This window comes from Chelmon rostratus, chromosome 7 (genome assembly GCF_017976325.1).
Source record: "Chelmon rostratus isolate fCheRos1 chromosome 7, fCheRos1.pri, whole genome shotgun sequence".
NCBI classification, from domain to species: domain Eukaryota; kingdom Metazoa; phylum Chordata; class Actinopteri; order Chaetodontiformes; family Chaetodontidae; genus Chelmon; species Chelmon rostratus.
Genome location: NC_055664.1, coordinates 24076710 through 24094121, shown reverse-complemented (window position 1 = coordinate 24094121; position 17412 = coordinate 24076710). Strand labels below are relative to the sequence as shown.

Here is a 17412-nt window from a genome sequence, read left to right as displayed (position 1 = left end):
GTTGTAGGAAATTTCAGTTCCTGAACGGCAATGACTCATCACCGTTTAATCTCCAGAAGAAGAAAAAATCTCCAATTTAAGCAAAGACAATAGTCAGCAGAGGTACACAGAACTTGAGACTTAAAGGAGGAGTTGTACAATCCCAAAAAATATTCTAATTACAGAGATGAATTCACTTTCATCGACTTGTCTACTTTACTTTAAATACAGTACATAAACACTTTTTCCACTGCAGCACTGTTTCTCAAATCAAATTATTTATCACTACTATACAGGGAAACTTGTGCGTGCCTGCTGTTTTCATTTTGACTGCTATAAACACCTTTACCACAACCTCAGCCAAATGCCACTCTGCTTATACATTTCCAGCTCCCACTGACTATCACAGCAAGGCAAAGCATTTCACATGAAACAGGTCAAAACATCACATCACCCCAATTTTAGCATATTTACAGTCAGTGCTATAATCATATCTTAAAATGCAACTGTCTCCACAGGTCATACAGTATCCTTAGCTGGTTCAAATAAAGCTCAAAGTGGCCGTCAACCCCCACATCACTATGTGGCCACTAAAGGTAATGAGCGAGTTCCAATAGCAGTATCATTTTACTTCATATCTTCATACATCATATACTTTCCTGGGATGCACACTATCAAAATCTTGACTGAAACCTGGTAATCCAACATCCAAAATTGGTCAATTTGGTCAGTGGGATTTCATGTTCACCACCTTGTCAAACTTCTTTGTTCTTGCATTTGTTTCGGCAGCAGGTGGGTCCCCGAAAGCTTGCCTGGATTATTCTGTCACACTAATGTCTCAACAAGTCTTATAATTGAGAAAGTGAAAATCTATTACCCTCAAAATTGTTCTGCATTACACATTAAACTGTACTTGAACTTAATCCATTAAAAAAGGACAGTTATTTTGTCATTTAAACTGGATAATTACCAATAATTCTGATATTAGTCAGGTTAAGGATTGTATATTTTGAGCTTCATACAGACAATCTGGACCAAGGTATTGAGCAATGTATATGTATTTATCGTGGTATGATACATTTTACTAAAAAAAATACATTTCCCCTCTACCCTGTTATGTATGTGCCGTTGCTATATGTATTTTCTCACCATTATATACTGTTACATCGATTATTTTCACAGAGTCACACCTTTAAAGCCCATCACTTTTGTCTGGTACACAATTTTATCAATGTTCTACTTCACAAAAAACATGAACACGTTGCTAGGGAGAAAAAAGCCACTATTAATACATGTATAAATATTAAATCCAACTATACTGTTTAGAGGGAATAACACATCCTCCTTCCTACTTCAAGATACTTCATTGCAATCATTTTAATGGTTATTGCAACAGACATAAATGGCATTTGCATAGGAGTCTAGTGCTGTAGTAATCTGCTGTGCTCACAGTGCATTCACTAGTAAAAAGTATGCTAAAAGTACTCTATGTTAGCTGTAAAAACTCTGAAAGTGAACAACTGTCATCCTTTGACTGGCCACCATGATGATCTTGTAATTTTATAAAGGAATTAACATGTCTAGACATAAAATTACTAGTGTTCTGAAGTAAGCTAAAAAGTAAGAGTTTCCCCTTCATCACCGCCTACTGTTGTGCATCTAAGTTGAACCTGGTAAAACAGAGCTGCTCAGGGGGCATCAGAGAGGTTCTGGAAGCTCTCAGGTGTGAGCAACTGTTTTGAGTGTAAAGCAGGGCGTCGATCAAACAGAGCAAGTGTGCTAAGTCAACTGTAGCTGGGTAAATAAATGTTAAAAAAAAAGAAATGAGAGGTTTTTGACACACATTACAGCACCAAATATATCCTGCTGTAAGCTCAGATAGAGGCACTGGTGTCCAGATCTTTGAACATAACACTTAAAATACTTTATGTACCATTCTCAGTTTTAGGTCTTCATATGCAGCAGGCCAAAGACATTCCTACTGACTCACATTACAACTGCAAATCCAATTTTCTTCAGAGGGCCAATCTAATGACAATCATATGACACGTAATCTACAGTGCTAGCACCTGTAAGAGCTAGTAGCATGTTTCCTCTTTCTCTTTATGGAGAAAAAACTGTAGATATTATCCTACAATGGAACAGTCTAACAGTGCTACACTAGGTGCATAAGCCTATGATAAGGTAGATATGAAACAAACCATATACTGCATCTGTCACCACTGTCCATTCTGTTCTGCTGTTATAATCAGAATAGCATCAAACTACATCTTAGAGACAACAAATCAACTATTAGTGTAATAATTTATGATCTCAGACTCAGCACAGATATAATCAAAATGATTATTCCCAGAAGTTGTTTTGCTCAGCTGTTTATGATCCCTGTTGTTCAAGTCTGACTCATTTTCTATGTTAAGCAACATGAAATGAAATAATCATTGCTGTGATAATGTACTTTCTGAGAGTTCAGCAGTTAAGTAAAAACATTCGCACTGCTGGCCCAAATAACAAGAGAAAAATCAAATGGATCTAATTTCCTTCAGAACGGCAGTATTTTAAGCTCAACTGATAGAGTCTTCATCGATGGAAATACGGAAATACATTTATATACTCGCAGACCAATTTAATCTCTTTCCCTGTCACAGGACCTCTGTCACAAAACATCCTGTAGGTACCATCCAAAGGAAATCTGGCATCTGCTATTGGTGTAATAATGAAGTGTAGGACAGAAAACACACAGGCTAAACCAGAGTTCATGGCAAAGGACAGGATATTGTGACAAAGGTTCAAACAAGGCCACCATGGAAAGAATGGATGAAAGGATATACTTGGGGTTGCAGAAAAAAAACTGTCAAAGTATAATTTTGTGACAAACAATTGTGACTTCTACGCATTAATTTCTTATGAATGCCAATTAAATATAACTGTGCTATATAATGCATGGCTAAGAAGAACACCAAGCTAATCTCCAGAAAATTAATCAAGAACAATTTAGATTAGGTTTCCAATATATTTTACACTAAAGAGTAATTAGTTCATCAGATTCAAAGAGATGTTTAACCTCGGTAAGGCACTTTGGGGTTTGCATTAGGTTAAAAATAATCAACAATGAAAATAAATGCAGATTCCAGCCTTATGTCAATCACAAGGATCCATTTAAGCGAACATACATAACAATGATAAACTAATCTGACTTTGATACTGCAGTCACATAAAGCCACCCCAGTTTTGTAGCTTCTGGGGAAAGGCCCATTTGAGGGCCCACAGATAAAGTGGAACAAGGAAAATGTCTGTGTGAGCGCTGGGTGTCTGTCAAAGCAGGAACTGGGAGGCGTTCTCCGTTGACCTCTAAGGGCAAGGACTTCCCAAAGCCCCTCTGCAAAACAACAGCAGACCGGGCAGCTGACAGTGGGACACAGGCGGCTGCTGCTCTGCTAAGGCCTGCCTTGAAAACCGACTGACTCCCCCCACCTCTCTTCCTCTCTCCTCCTTTGCACCATCCACTAGGACGAGACGCTGAAGCCCTCAGAAACCGGCAACGGGAGAAAGCAGAAGCAGCAGCGATCACCTTGCCGATATGATCTGTCTGGAATGTGACAATACTTTACTGTATGTGAACAGACACGTTTGTGATGTCAGATACAACAACGGGCAGGTGGGAGGGTTTAGCCAACAGCAGCTTGATCCCGACCTGAGAGCAGGAATTCAGTTGTTTATACTACAACGCGTCCCATGCTTGCAAAGCAAGGTTCATATGGACATGATTAATTTAGATGACATATTATCATGAATATGTCAGAAGTGTACGCATCAATGAAAAGCCTGGCAAGGGAGAGGTTTGAAACGAAGTTAAGGAGGAGAAACTATTGTCAACAAATGTATTTCTAACAGTATATTGATTTGATAGGTGATGAGTTGTCACCAAAGCAACAGCTACAAATACAAGGTTGTGTGGGGGTAAATGCAGTAGACATGATGAAGCATATTGTCTAACCACTGACTGATGAGTAAAGTAACCTCAACAGAACTGTGCAAGAGGCACTGGGCAAGTGCTGGATTAGTCAGTTGTTTTCATGTTCCTTCTGCTTATTCTGGACATTGTTCAACAAAAGCAACCAGGCCACTCCCACCTACCCTTAAAACACTGCCCACCTCTGGAGCCTCGATCGGCCCCCGAGAAGAGATAAATCCAACCAAGTGATTCATTCAGCAGCTCTGAGACACCAGAGCGCAACTGTTTTCCATGCACAGATGAAGCGCGTGTGAAAAGTGACTACACGTCTGCTGTGCCACGATCACATGTTTGAGGGAGGGACCACAGAAAGTTTATGATAATCATGTGTTTGTGCAGCAAGAAGCTGTTGTATGGAGAGTGACTCACTGCTGAGGGTTATCACATTTATTAAACAATTAGCAAACATTTAACCAGGACTAGTCACACTTGTTACTGAGGAAACATGTTGTCTCCCGTCTTAACCACCAGTTACACATCCAGGTTTCAACTGCCACAAGTGTTTTGCTCCCTGATTTTGCATATGATTTGCATGTCGACCTGTGGCAGTAGTACCAGTTTTTACTCTATCCTAACCTTACACTGGAATCTACACTGTGTTTAACAAGCACAGCTGTGTACCAAATTTTCAGAAACTGTGAAAGGTTACAGGAGACATAGCTTTGAATACAATGAACAATCATTTCAGCATTTAACTACTGATTAACCAACTCAGGCCTCATCTGGGTTAGGGAGGACTTTGTGGTAAAAACAGGTGGAATATTGACAGAGAAAGTGTTGCTAAGGTTTAAAACACATTTTCATTGTTGCAAATAATCTCCTAAAACAGGCACAGCAGTACAAACTGTTGCAGCATTTAACACTTCAGGCACAGCCGAGAAACATTACGTGTCTCTTACGCCCCAGTTCATTCCAATTTCATGACCAATCAAACTTGCCACAATGTTCTTTGAGAAACACAACACACCTTCAGGCTGGAATGTCTGAAAGTATGTGAAAGTCGTATCTGGAAATATCCCTCTACATTAGCACGTCAGCTATGTCAGATGACAGCAATACTGGCGAGTAAATGCTCCTGATTATCCATAGCCTGACTTTAAGTGGAAGGAATTTCAGATGGACAGATTATCGCATTCACAAGTCTGCCTATTTTGGACTCTCCATCTCATGACGCTGTTTTCTGGCTGAAAGTGTGTGCGTGCAGTTGTTTATACGTTATTGCTCAGGGTGAGAAGCAGGGTGAGAAAGGCTGAGAGGCTGTTCCCCACTCTTTTGCCTGAGGAAGGCCATTATGCCTTGTGAGGGTTTTTGCTCGTGTTGTTTATCCAGTACTGCTATGAACCAAGCAAGTTTTTTCCCCTGTACCATTGCAGCTGCTGTTCCATACTGACCACGGTGGTCTCTGTGTAAACATTAGGCAGCTTTAAGTGGAAGACAATGAGGAAATGACTGGGGGGGGGCATTTGAAGACATTCAAGGATGAATTTCCAGATGAAACAGAGAGATGACATCATGGCAAAGTCAGCGAGTAGGAACATAGAGAGGCCTAGTAATGCAACACCATACATAAACAGTGGACAGCTGTATTTATAGGAGATTGTCTCATGGTTCTCTCTGCCTCCATAAATCCCATTATCTGATTTGCAGCCATTCCCCTGCCCAGCACCCAGCAAGAGACTAGCAGCTTTGGCTTATAAAGCCTTATCAAGGCACTCTAATGCTGTGGAGTTAGCACCGGTGACATTAGTCGGCTTGGCCAAGATGAGAACCGGTCACATCAATGCTTGATTAGACATTACCTCATCTTGATCGGATAAAGCCACATGGCAGTTTGTGTTTGTGACTGAGAGCTATTTAGTCAAAATTATAGACAGCTGTCGGGTATTACCAGGGCTTACCTACATGTTGTCATAGGAGCCCACAATGGGTGGCCTTACATGTCAAATCTGGCAACTGGATTTTCATATAAAACATACATTTCTAGATTCTAATGGAGTGAGACTGTATTTCAGAATCAAGAATAATGTGGTGCCTCCTGTAGGGCAAAGAGAGGAGAGGTCCAGATGGTAGTGGGATGCACCTGCTGCAATTGGACTTTAAATATCTGAATTTGACACCATTTATCAGAGACGCAGACGAACAAAACACTGAGGGCAGCAACAGGGAAAGAAATCACTCCTGCACCAGCCAAACTCACAAACACAGACAAACTAGGCGAAAGTGGAGTTCACTTACATATCTCCTCAGTTTCTTCTCCGGCGGTGACTTTCTCAGCCAGCCTTGGAAGAGGATTTCTCCGCCGCTCATGTTTGTCGCTGTCTGCGGTTTCTTGTTGCTCTACAAACTGTTGTCTGTCACTAGTACATGACGGCTCCGGAGGGCTCGCCTGTTCAAAGCGCTGTCGGCGTTTGGCTCTCACTGGTGCAGTCTACTCCCCCCATTTGATACAAATCAAAGTAGTGCTGCTCGGTGATGTTGCCGGTCGCTCCTGGTGGTACGGTGCGCAGCAACCGCCGCAAAACACCAGTTGGGTCGGGAAAAAAAGGCGCAACTCGACTCGCGGGGAATTACGCACGGCGAGCTGACGCGGAGCCGCGGGGAAACTCAACTGATGCAGGGTGAGGAAGTACCGTAGGCTGTCTGCAGTTTGTTTTCCCAACTCATACCACGCCCACCGAGCAAAGGGAGGGATGGGCTGCGCTCGGATGAACAGGATGGGAGATCTGCTGGTCACAAAGTAGCCGCAAGATGCCTAAATGAGTTTATATAATGGCGGGATCGATTTATAACATATTATTAGTTAAAGTGCACAGAAAACACGCAGAAGTAATTTTATTTCAAAGGCGAAAACGCATCTCATTTCACATGAAATCAAACGTGTGTTGAATGTCTCACCAATTATATTTAAGTATCAGTCAAAGCTAGCAGATTTCATTAAAAGGTTTTCTGTGCCTTCAAAAAATATAAAATCAAATCAAATAGAAAAACGTAGTCAACACCTGCTGATGTTGACTGAGTAAATGAGTCGCACTTAATTAGCGAGAACGGGAAAAAGCACCATCTTGTGGAAAGTTGACATACTTGACAGTTGCTTTGAAAATCAACTGTTTTTAGATATGGAAGTTGAACAAGTAAAAGAGACGTAATTTGATGCAAATAAATACTTTGCTGAGAAGCAATAAAAATGAACAGAGGTTGAATTAAATAAAAATTTAAATCCTCTTTGACCAATATATTGTCTGAAATATCACTGGTCATTGTTTTCACATAAGGAAAAGAAGTAATGACATTTTAACACCAGTATACCAATAAAAATCAAGACAATGTTGAGTATATATATTTATTTGATGTTTGCCAGACAGTAATTACAGACTTCACAAAATTAAAAAAAATATCTGTAAATATCTACTATAGGTCTGAACTGTTTTATAGATGACAAGAACGGGAAAATCTAGGGAAAGGAGTCACATCTTTTATGTTGTCAACACCAAGAACACATTGCAAATATCGCTCAAAGCCCAGTCCAAAGCCACCATGGGGGACGGAACCAAAACGCCTCAAATCCAGATACCTGAAAATAAATTAAGAATGCACCATAGTTACATCAGAAATTAGGTCAGTACAACTCTGTTGGTATGCATGGATGTGTCTTTTAAAATGATGTTAATGTAAATGTGTTTTTGTTTTTTACCAGCTGTAGGTGTCTTCTAGTCCAGCCCTGGAAAAGTATGATAATTCATTTAAGAAACTTTGGTTAAAACATAAACTCAAGACTTACAATAAATCCTCTCTAGCAACCTTTTCATATGTATCATCCATCCATGAGCAAATGACAGAACTATCTTTCTTTGCAGACTTCTGTACCTAGCAGAAGGTTACAAGCTCAGACATGTGCTGTACATATTAGGGTTGGACTTAGAACAATAGATAAATTCACCAGCAACACTTGTAAAAGCTTCAGCTATCCCAAAGTGACACCACTGGGATTATACTTGATCTAAATGAATTAAAATACAAACAAATTTAAGGCGACTAAGCAGATAAGACAACCGCAGTCTAAATATATCAGCATGGGCGTTCCAATAGCCCTGGAGTGTGTGTTCTTACTCTTCTAACCGAGCCCTCAGCAGATCCAGCCTCTCCTCTCTCAGCGAGCCCCCACAGAGCTCTCCAACTCCTGGCACAAGAAGGTCCACTGCAGCTGCCTGCACACAAACGACAGTCAGAGTCAGCTCAAATATGCAAATCACTGCGATAACCCAAGCAACATTACGGGGAAAGAACTGAGCAGTTAAATCATTGATTCACTCCGCATTTTTAACAGTGTATGTCTTACTGTATGCTCAGGTTGGTCTCTGTTGTCTCTTGCATAAAACGGCTTCAGATCATAAGGATAATCAGTGACAAAGACTGGAATGTTGCCGCAATGTTTCACCAGGTACTTCTCATGTTCTGTCTGAAGGTCACAACCCCACTGCAGAAAAGAAGAGCTAAAGTCAATGTGGAGCTCTGTGGAAGGGCAGAGTTAGTGTCAAACATAAGGTAGATCAAGGAGAAAATAAAACCGCCGCCACTTACATGTGTTGGGAAGACAAATTTCTGAGAACTGCGGTTCAGGATGTCAATAGCCTCACTGTAGGTAATCCTAAAAGTAGATTGAGCTAGTGTCATTCATTCAAGGCCTTCAACATTTGTCTATTTTCTTTGTGGGATTTCATTTCATATGCCATGTTTAGAAAAATAGAGACTTACACAGGAAAGCTCTTCTTCAGCATAGAATCTACTTTGTCCTTAGAGTGCATGGATGCAAAAAACAAAAAAAACAACAGTTGCAAGTTGAGATAATAATGAGATGCAGTTGTGGCTGGTTGGTGTAAAGAGCCAGGTTATGCACCGAAGTTAAACAAGTGTCCTTGAGGACTCACCCTGTGTCCAGGAGTCACATGCTTGTGAAACAAATCCACATCCTCCGCACAGTGAGCCAAGACATGCTCTGTGGCAAATCTGAACATGTCCTCCATGACCTAAGGAGCAGGCCCAGTTTAATAATTAAAGATTTCCTGTGCAACTTCGCACAAGGGCAGCTTTAAAAGTCACATACAGTAAGTGTAAAATTTGAATGCCAGCACACAGACACTGATGTGATGTGACACCAGTTCACCTCATTCAAGATGCTCATGTTTAAAGAATTAGCCAATCTGTGGTGACAAACACTGCCTAGTCTCTCTTTGTTTGGACAAAGCTAGGTAGATGGGTAAAGCTAGGTAAATGATAGGTACATGCTCACATAGTACAGAACATATCCATACATTTAACACCTGAATGGTTATCTTCAGCATGCTAAAATAAATAGAAACCAATGGCTTTCAGAAAGGTTTGAAATCAATCTATTGTTTGCACAGAAATATTTAGATTGAGAAGCTGTTTACAGAATTAAATTGTAATCAATGTGCTGCTTTGATTGATGCCATAGAGCAACACATTATTGAAGACAAAGACCTTGGTGAGATCCTCTATGGACTGTGTGAAGGAGACCTCAGCCTCCACCATGTAAAACTCAGCCAGGTGGCGCCTGCTTTGGGAGTTCTCTGCACGAAAAGTTGGCCCAAATGTGTAGACTCTTGAAAAAGCCCTGGGAGAGTTTGAGTGACAAGGCATAATTAGATATGTACCTTAGTGTGGTTGTGCATGTGCTTTTCTCTTACTCTCTGAGGCAGAACATAGAAGGAGGACATGTGAATTTTAAAAATGTGTGCATGATCACTACAAGATAAATTCATATCCATATCTCACCCTGACATCACTTCCAAATGAAGCTGACCGGACACGGTCAGGAAGGCCGGGACAGAGAAAAAGTTCTCATTTTCTTCTTTCTCTGGGCTTGACGGCTGTGGTAAAAAGGGGAGGTTCTGAGGTTTCAAACCATGTCATCAATCCTTGTGTTCACATCTGAGCTTTGATTGACAATAACACACTGGAGATGACATTACATATAAAGCATTGACATATTGGATTAAAAGATAGCTAAAACCCTGTGATGTTTATGGCAAAGGGCCTTCACTTTTAGAATATGTGTTAACACATTTGTAGATACTCACCTCAATCTGAAAGAGCTCTCCTGCCCCTTCACAGTCATTTGAGGTGATGACTGGAGTGTGAATCTGCACAAAGTCATTTTCCTGGAAAAAATAAACCCAATAAGATAATAAACACAACAAGTCTTGCTCTTCATGCATTAAAAAGTCCTTTATTGATGTTCTCACCTTGAAGTATGAGTGAATTGCTGTAGTGGCCTCACTTCGTATTCTCAACAGGGAGCTAAAAGCATTTGTTCTACACCTGAGATGAGGAAACTGGCGAATATACTCAAGGCTGTGTCTCTCTTTGATTTTAAAGGGAAAATCCTGAAACAAGACGACAAAGCAACAAGATCTTCTGTACAATGACCACACTGCATCTGAAGTGCTATGAGTCAGTAAAATGCATGTGGGCATGTGTTTGAGGAGACTATATTCCTTACTGGAGGATTACATGTTCCAACTACATGGATTTGGTCTGCTTCCAGTTCAACTGCCTGTTTTTGGTGTGGACTTTTCTTAAGAGTTCCCGTGACTTCAACAGCACTACCAAATGTGAGCAACCTTAATATGAGGAAAAAAGAAGAGAGTGGAAGACAGAGCATTTTAATTATGTGCAACTCTCATACCAAAACACTGACTGGTGAAGACTAATCTACAGGGAATAAAAATGAAGGACTTACGGATCTGTCTGCTTCGAACTGGTGACGATCTGCAATGACTGCAAAGAGCTGCCATCATTCACATGGAGAAAGAGATTTGTCTTCTGAGCTCTAACAGAGCGAACCCATCCCTACAACAGAGAATCAAACCACAATTATATGTTCCTTATGGTAACACAGATGTATCTTCGTTTTGCCTGCAGAAATGGTGTGAAAATAAACGGTGGTAGTTGTAGTTGAAAACATCTGGAAAGCAGTGGTGTGCATGCACAGTGTATCCCTGGTGAAGTAGCAGGTGATAGGAAGAATCCAGGCAAACATGAGGTTAAAGCTTAAATTGCTAGCAGAAATCATTTTGTGGTAACTTACTCTGTCATTTAAGTTAGCCGATTTGCTAATCCCATTCTCTAAAATGACATACAGTAGTCTGGGTGTGGCTACAATAAACAGCATGTGACTGACGTATCGTTGTTTGCACAAATTAGCAAAAAATTAGCAGGAAATATCGACTGAGAAAAGGAGGCGTTAACGTTACCTGTACTCTGACATTTGCTCCCAACTCAGCACCAGAAAGTGCCTTGGATATTCTTAGTTTCGTTGGTGTCTTCTTACAGTAGTGTCGAATACTTGACAATATTCCCCGACAAACCGAAGTGGTTGTAACGACAGAAAACATTCTGGCTGCACCCCTAAACATCGTAAGAAACGCAGGACTTTAACATAAAAAACCCGCTAAAAGCACAACATGTAGCGGCAACTCAAAGATACAGGAAACAACATATTTAATCGTATTTTTAAGATGTATCACGTTTTGCTTTGACTTGACTTTCACGTTGTCACTCGTCTGACAGTAGCACTTCCTGTTTGGGTCTTTCACCATTTGTCCAATTTAGTCACGTGGATTCTGATAAACCAACCAGATTTCGATATTTCACAGCAGTCCTTTATTGCTCTAGGGTGTTGTAGTTTTCTTTTGAGAGCCCGAATGCCATTTTAGACAGAAATCACAAGTTTGTACATTATTTTATTTTATGAATATTTTCTGAAATTGTATCTTATAGTACAGACGACAGGTAAATATCTAATACACGAAATAATTATGAAAATTATCATGGCAGGAGCAATATATAGATAATGCTGTTACCTTTGCATGAAATAAGCTTTAAATAATTAGTATATATGTATGCAAAAGGAGAAAAAATACGTTTGCGGTGTTAAAGCAGATTACTCATTTCAGATTTTGCCTTTTGACTGAATACAACTGTAGGTCAAATACGGGCAAAAAACACATATTGCAAGTTCCTTTTATCTGCCCTGTAGACGCATTTAATATTTTAATGTCCCAGTCGATGTCTATCAGCATTAAGTAAAAAGTGATGAATTTGTTCTAAAATTATTGACAAATTTCCTGATACATCCTCAGACTTCTACATAATACAGGGAGAAATGTAAAAATATTTTTTCAACAGTAAAGCGCAACACATGTGAAGGGATTCAATAGTGAAATGAAGCGAGTAGAGCAGCTATCACAACCGCATGGAAATCCTCTTTAATCTTACATGATGTATCGGCCGTCAGTGTGAGGTCCATTTGCGCGTAAACCTCGTTAATCCAATACCCACAACGACACTGGGTCTATTCCCACCATTTGCTGCTGGAGTAAATCAGATCATGCCAGCAATGTAATAAGATGCCATAGACAATTATTCACCTGGTCTCGCCTGTCAGCTCTGGAGCCCCTGGTCTGGGTCTGCCAGCAAACACAGAGCAGGGTGCCTCCACCTCCGGCTGCTTATGACACATCATCATTAAATCCAGCATGATGCATTTGAAAAGTCAGCAGGGTCATTGATATTAATTATCTCCTGCATGGATGGAGCAATTATGCACATGGTCTCATCTTAATGGCGAGCAGAACGATTATATTTTCCGAATAATTGACAGAGAGTGCAAAATAGGACATTTGTTAAGGTCTTTATGTGCGCCTTTAGAGAAAAGTTGGATCATGGTATCTATCACAACTGTTGAGGCCACCAATCAGAAGGCTGTCTTTAAACTGCTGCGAGGAAACAACCAAGATTTGACATCCAAAAATAAACTAATTTACAAAAGAATACCCCCTTGAGGAAACGTATCAAATAAATAGTATTTATAATTGAAGTAATACACTACTGATGTCCTCCCTCTCTGTATCATCATGTGCAATATCTTACTCTACCACAAGATAGTGCTGCAGCTCTATGACATTTTCCTCTCCTCCCAAATCCCCACCTAATGTAGATTTATTCATTTACCCCTGAGTTACCTCGAATATATTATTCATTTGCAGCTCCAAGTCCTACTGAAATGGAAACAAGCTGGCATTGTTATGTTCTCTCTGTAGTTCTATCAACAATAATGCAAAGGACCTGCTGGCTTTCATTGGCAGCAGATAGTCCAGCGCCACAGTGAATTCAGGGCGCACCCAGGAACTGTTTGCTACGCATCAATAGGAACAGCAAGATTGAGGTACCCCCAGCGTTTAGCTATAACTTGATTTGTACTTTCCCCTTTTTTACAGGCTTGACACATTCCCTGACACCTTGCATGTGGGAGTGATGGCGTGTCGCATGTATTTATATTTCTACAGACACACATCCTCCCACACCAACCGCAAGGCAATGAATGCATGAAGCAAGGTGAAAACAGTATGCTCTGCTGTCTGTATAAAAGTGCTGCACGGCTAAGAAAAACACTCCAAAGTAAAATGTTATCCTGTTTACACTCCCCACATAATAAATCAAGAAGAGAAGTCAAATTGCATCCCCAGTGGGAGATACTGTACATAGCTCTCTGTTCTTGGATCCTCTGCAGGTAGCTGCTTGGCACTGGCCTGACAACCTTATTTGGGCTTAACAACTTGTTGAAATCAATACACGATTAGTCAGCAAAACAAAGGATTTTGCTGTAAAAGCTTGGATCTCAGGAGGATCCCTGAACTTAAGAGGGCAAGTACATCCTCTGCTCTCAGCAGGCACTGCCTGTCCACCGACTTCTATCGACAGCATCTCCTGCCCCTTCCACGGGCCTTCGTCAGCTCCTCCAAATATTCTGCATTCTCAAATGAAAGGGTGCATTGATTTTATGTAACATGGCTCGTTAAGTGCTGATTAGACCATTATAGTGATGTGATTTCAGGGAATGGGTTTGGGTGACAGGCGGCCAAACACAAATCAAAAGGAACTAACAACCCTCACTGAAAGAAATTTGGACTGCTGCACTGCTTCACCTACCCTCCAGTTACTGCGAGAATACTGAATGTGTGTCGTGTGTGTTAATATCTAAAGGACCAACTTGAGAAAATATTCATTAACAGAGCTCAAGACACTCACTGTTTGGAAGTGATGATGTCGAGCCATGAATTTCATGCTGTATATTTGTAAAATTAAAGTAGTGTGTTTGTGAGTGTTAATCAGTCAATAGCTAACAGCTTTGACAGTTGATTTTTTAATTTGCAAATCCAAATTACCAAAAAGTTGCTGCTCTCAAAAGCTAATTTGTGCCATGAAACTTGCATAGCTCTGCATAGCACTCTGCTGACCTGCAGAATGAGGACTGCTTGACACCAGGTTTGACATTGCCTATCAGACAAGTATAAATGAAACATTTTTAAGAAAGGTGTGGCGTTGTCCCTTTGAGGTTGCCCCCTTGGGGTGCAGCCATAATTATTTAACTTCTTCTTTTATTGACCATGTTTTTGCTCTGTGTACAATGTGTGTGTCTTAAAGATAAAGACACAATTAAAGAAAAGTTTTTTTCTGATCCTGATTTTAAATCTCATTTGCCACCACTTGGCTTACAACATTTCTCAAAGTGAGCATGCTGCAAGTCTTTTTACTATTGCCAGTTCTGAGTCAAATGTAACATGTTTCTGTGGAACTGAGAGTAATCTTTGCTTTGCACTCGAGCCTCCATATAATTCATTCTCTGACTGAAGGTGAAGAAGAAGAACAATATGATTACATCTCTGAGTACACTATTGTTACTGCAGTGTGTCACATACAGCAACTATTTCTTTTTGTGTTACTTGGTAGTGCTTTCTTTGAGATTTTGTTGCACTCTCTCACAGCTGAGGCCATGAGATCAGTATACAGTGTGTATATTTTGAGAAGCAACAGACTGATCACTTCTTCAGATTCAAACAGAAGACGCCTGACAGATGTGGTCGTGCCATTTGAAACATTAACTACATCACAGCGTCAACCTTAAGAATGTCACAGAAGTTTACCTTTTGAACCATTTTCTCTTCTTCCACTGGAAGTATTCAAAGACAAGACTCTCCTGAGACGCTAAGAATAGATGATGAAAAACAGAAAAGCAGAGGGGTAATATTCAAATATTGTACAACATCACACGGTGTTATTCTAATCCGCACACACACACACACACACACAGGCCACAGTCAAATGAAACAATTCATTCTCATCCAGACTTTGCTCTTTACTGCAGCATCACTTGTCAGTGCCGGCTTTAGGAGGACACAGTGTGGGCTCGGCTTCATTCCCCCAGGTTCCTTAATTTAACTTCCAATAAGGATAGAGCTCCCTTATCCCCATTTACAGGATCATTTGCACAGATGAGCCTAAATGTTAACTCTCAATTGTGATGCAGGAATTCTAGTTAAATCTAGGTCACCCCAGATAAATGTGGAATTTATTTTCTTACCTCATGAGAGTATGAGAACGCCTGTGTGGGCATACTTACATATTACATACAGCATTTGTTGTATATTCATCTGATTACATGTTGTCATAATGCAATATTAAAACCACAGTAACCACAGCCTGGCAAAACTTGTCGTGTTTTGCCAGGCTGGGTCTGGACTACCACCGACAAGAATTAAAAAACTCAGTGCACTTGATAATTTTCTCATCAAACTTTTCTTACGTCATATTTTTCATTCAGGTTTTGAGAAGGAAAATGCCTGCTGTCAGATTTTTACGACCTGTAACTCCACCTGATGATTTTACAACTCTTTTAGGACATTTTTAGCTGCCTAACACTGCTGCAAACTGCTGTGATGTTACAGAGTTTACCCTATCCGGACTGTATACATTTTATTGCTTCCTCCAGAGAGATTATGAATATGTGTATACAGTATATCCATCCACCCTTATGTGAGTTTGTTTGTCTATCTTTCTGTCTCTTTTTCTGTGGTAGTAAACTGTATTTGTAAAAGTGCTGGCCAGATTGTCAAGTCATTTATTCTGCACTTTTATTCTTTCAACAAATCAACCTATGTTTGTAACCCTCTGACCTTTCTATTACTGTCACATCAAACATTATCTACCTTTTTGTGATTAACAGCCACTCTGAACCTTATTAGCCAAATCCTGCTGTATACTTAGTGCCCTCTTGTTCTACAAGCACTTTGTTTTACAGCGCAAACACACACTGTCCTATCTCAAGAATACCAGCAAAATGGTCAACAATTCACCAACAGCAAACTACAAATGAGCAGTGAGAGCCGTTCTTTGTGATCTGTGTGGGAGCATTCACCCACAGCCTTATCATTAATGTGTCCTTCCCATGATGATTTATTTCATTTACCTCCCCTGCTGAACCACGAATGATTTGATGATAAGTGAATGATAGCTGGTTTCATCCCTGATAACAAAACATTATTGCAGTAGATCACAATAACTTTAAATCAGCCTTGACACACTCTGTAATTTGAATTGAGGAACTTCAGCAGGTCCAGTTTGACATCGACTCTTCACCAGTCAAGAATATCCAGGGAAATGTACATTTAATCACAAAGGTCAGAGTGCTGAAGTAACTCGTGTAATACCCCTGGAGCACTTCAGTGCCTTTGTCAAGGGCAGTTTAAAAGTTAGATAACTATCTACTGTGTTATAATACTTCTCACACTGGGATGCATCCGTCTGTCCTTGTTGTGTCCTACTGTCCTTGTTTGGCGTTGTCTGAAATTATGTATTTTATTAGATCACACAAGAAAGAAGTCTCCTCTCTTTTGCTTCCTTACAAAGGCAATAATCCCTTTCAGTAGAAGTTAGCAACTGCTGTCTCAGCAGGCGTCCAACCATAAATCTATGACTAATTACTTTAGTTTATCCAGACACACCAACTACCCTCTAATTAGCCAAACAATGAATGGTAATGTCTTGGGTTTCCATGTGGGCTTTGAGTTACACTCACTCACTGCATCAAACTGAAGATGTGTGTATTCAACCAAAGTATTTTCTATTATTCAGGGTGTTTATGAAAACAAAGACCTGCACCCATATGCTGTTGTGTTAATTATAGAACAATTAACACCTGCCTGAACTATCCCTCAGAATTAAGGGCCTGTCTTTTCACATCTACAGTACAAAGGAGGTGTGAATTTTGTGAAAATCCTGTCAAAGGCTCATGTTAAAGTAAGCCTGAAGAAGAGAATATTCTTTTTAAAAACAACATTATTTTAAAACTCCTTCCATTATTTTTGCACAATGTTGTCCTACAGCTGCATCTGATTTGTGCATCTGATTTATTCATGCAGGCAATTCCCATTCAAGCACCTTTGTTGTACAGCAGCAAAGAGACTGAAATATATATTTTCCATTTGATAAAACAAAACACATGCCATGTAACCTGGGAGTTGGCACTGCAGCTGCACTACTCCGGAAACATTATGTCATGA

General features: G+C 40.2%; 2 protein-coding genes across 3 annotated transcripts in view; both read right to left on the bottom strand.

Moving 5' to 3' along the window:
- The window catches only part of gab2 (GRB2-associated binding protein 2), a 33628-nt gene extending 27039 nt beyond the window's left edge, over nt 1-6589 (bottom strand). For both annotated transcript variants that reach the window (XM_041940895.1, XM_041940896.1), the window contains exon 1: nt 6227-6589. In XM_041940895.1, the coding sequence (XP_041796829.1) occupies nt 6227-6298 (72 nt within the window). In that variant the 5' untranslated portion in view covers nt 6299-6589. The remainder of the gene's footprint in view (nt 1-6226) is intronic.
- Nucleotides 6590-7325: 736 nt separating this feature from the next.
- Nucleotides 7326-11557, bottom strand: nars2 (asparaginyl-tRNA synthetase 2, mitochondrial). The gene is made up of 14 exons (XM_041940897.1): nt 11266-11557; nt 10752-10861; nt 10512-10632; nt 10255-10395; nt 10090-10170; nt 9785-9879; nt 9491-9623; nt 8917-9015; nt 8744-8781; nt 8570-8636; nt 8328-8465; nt 8099-8196; nt 7683-7709; nt 7326-7562 (listed from the first exon to the last, which is right to left on the bottom strand). The coding sequence occupies exons 1-14, from the start codon at nt 11425-11427 to the stop codon at nt 7418-7420; spliced, it is 1455 nt and encodes a 484-aa protein (XP_041796831.1). The 5' UTR covers nt 11428-11557; the 3' UTR covers nt 7326-7417.
- Between the last annotated feature and the right edge of the window lie 5855 nt (nt 11558-17412).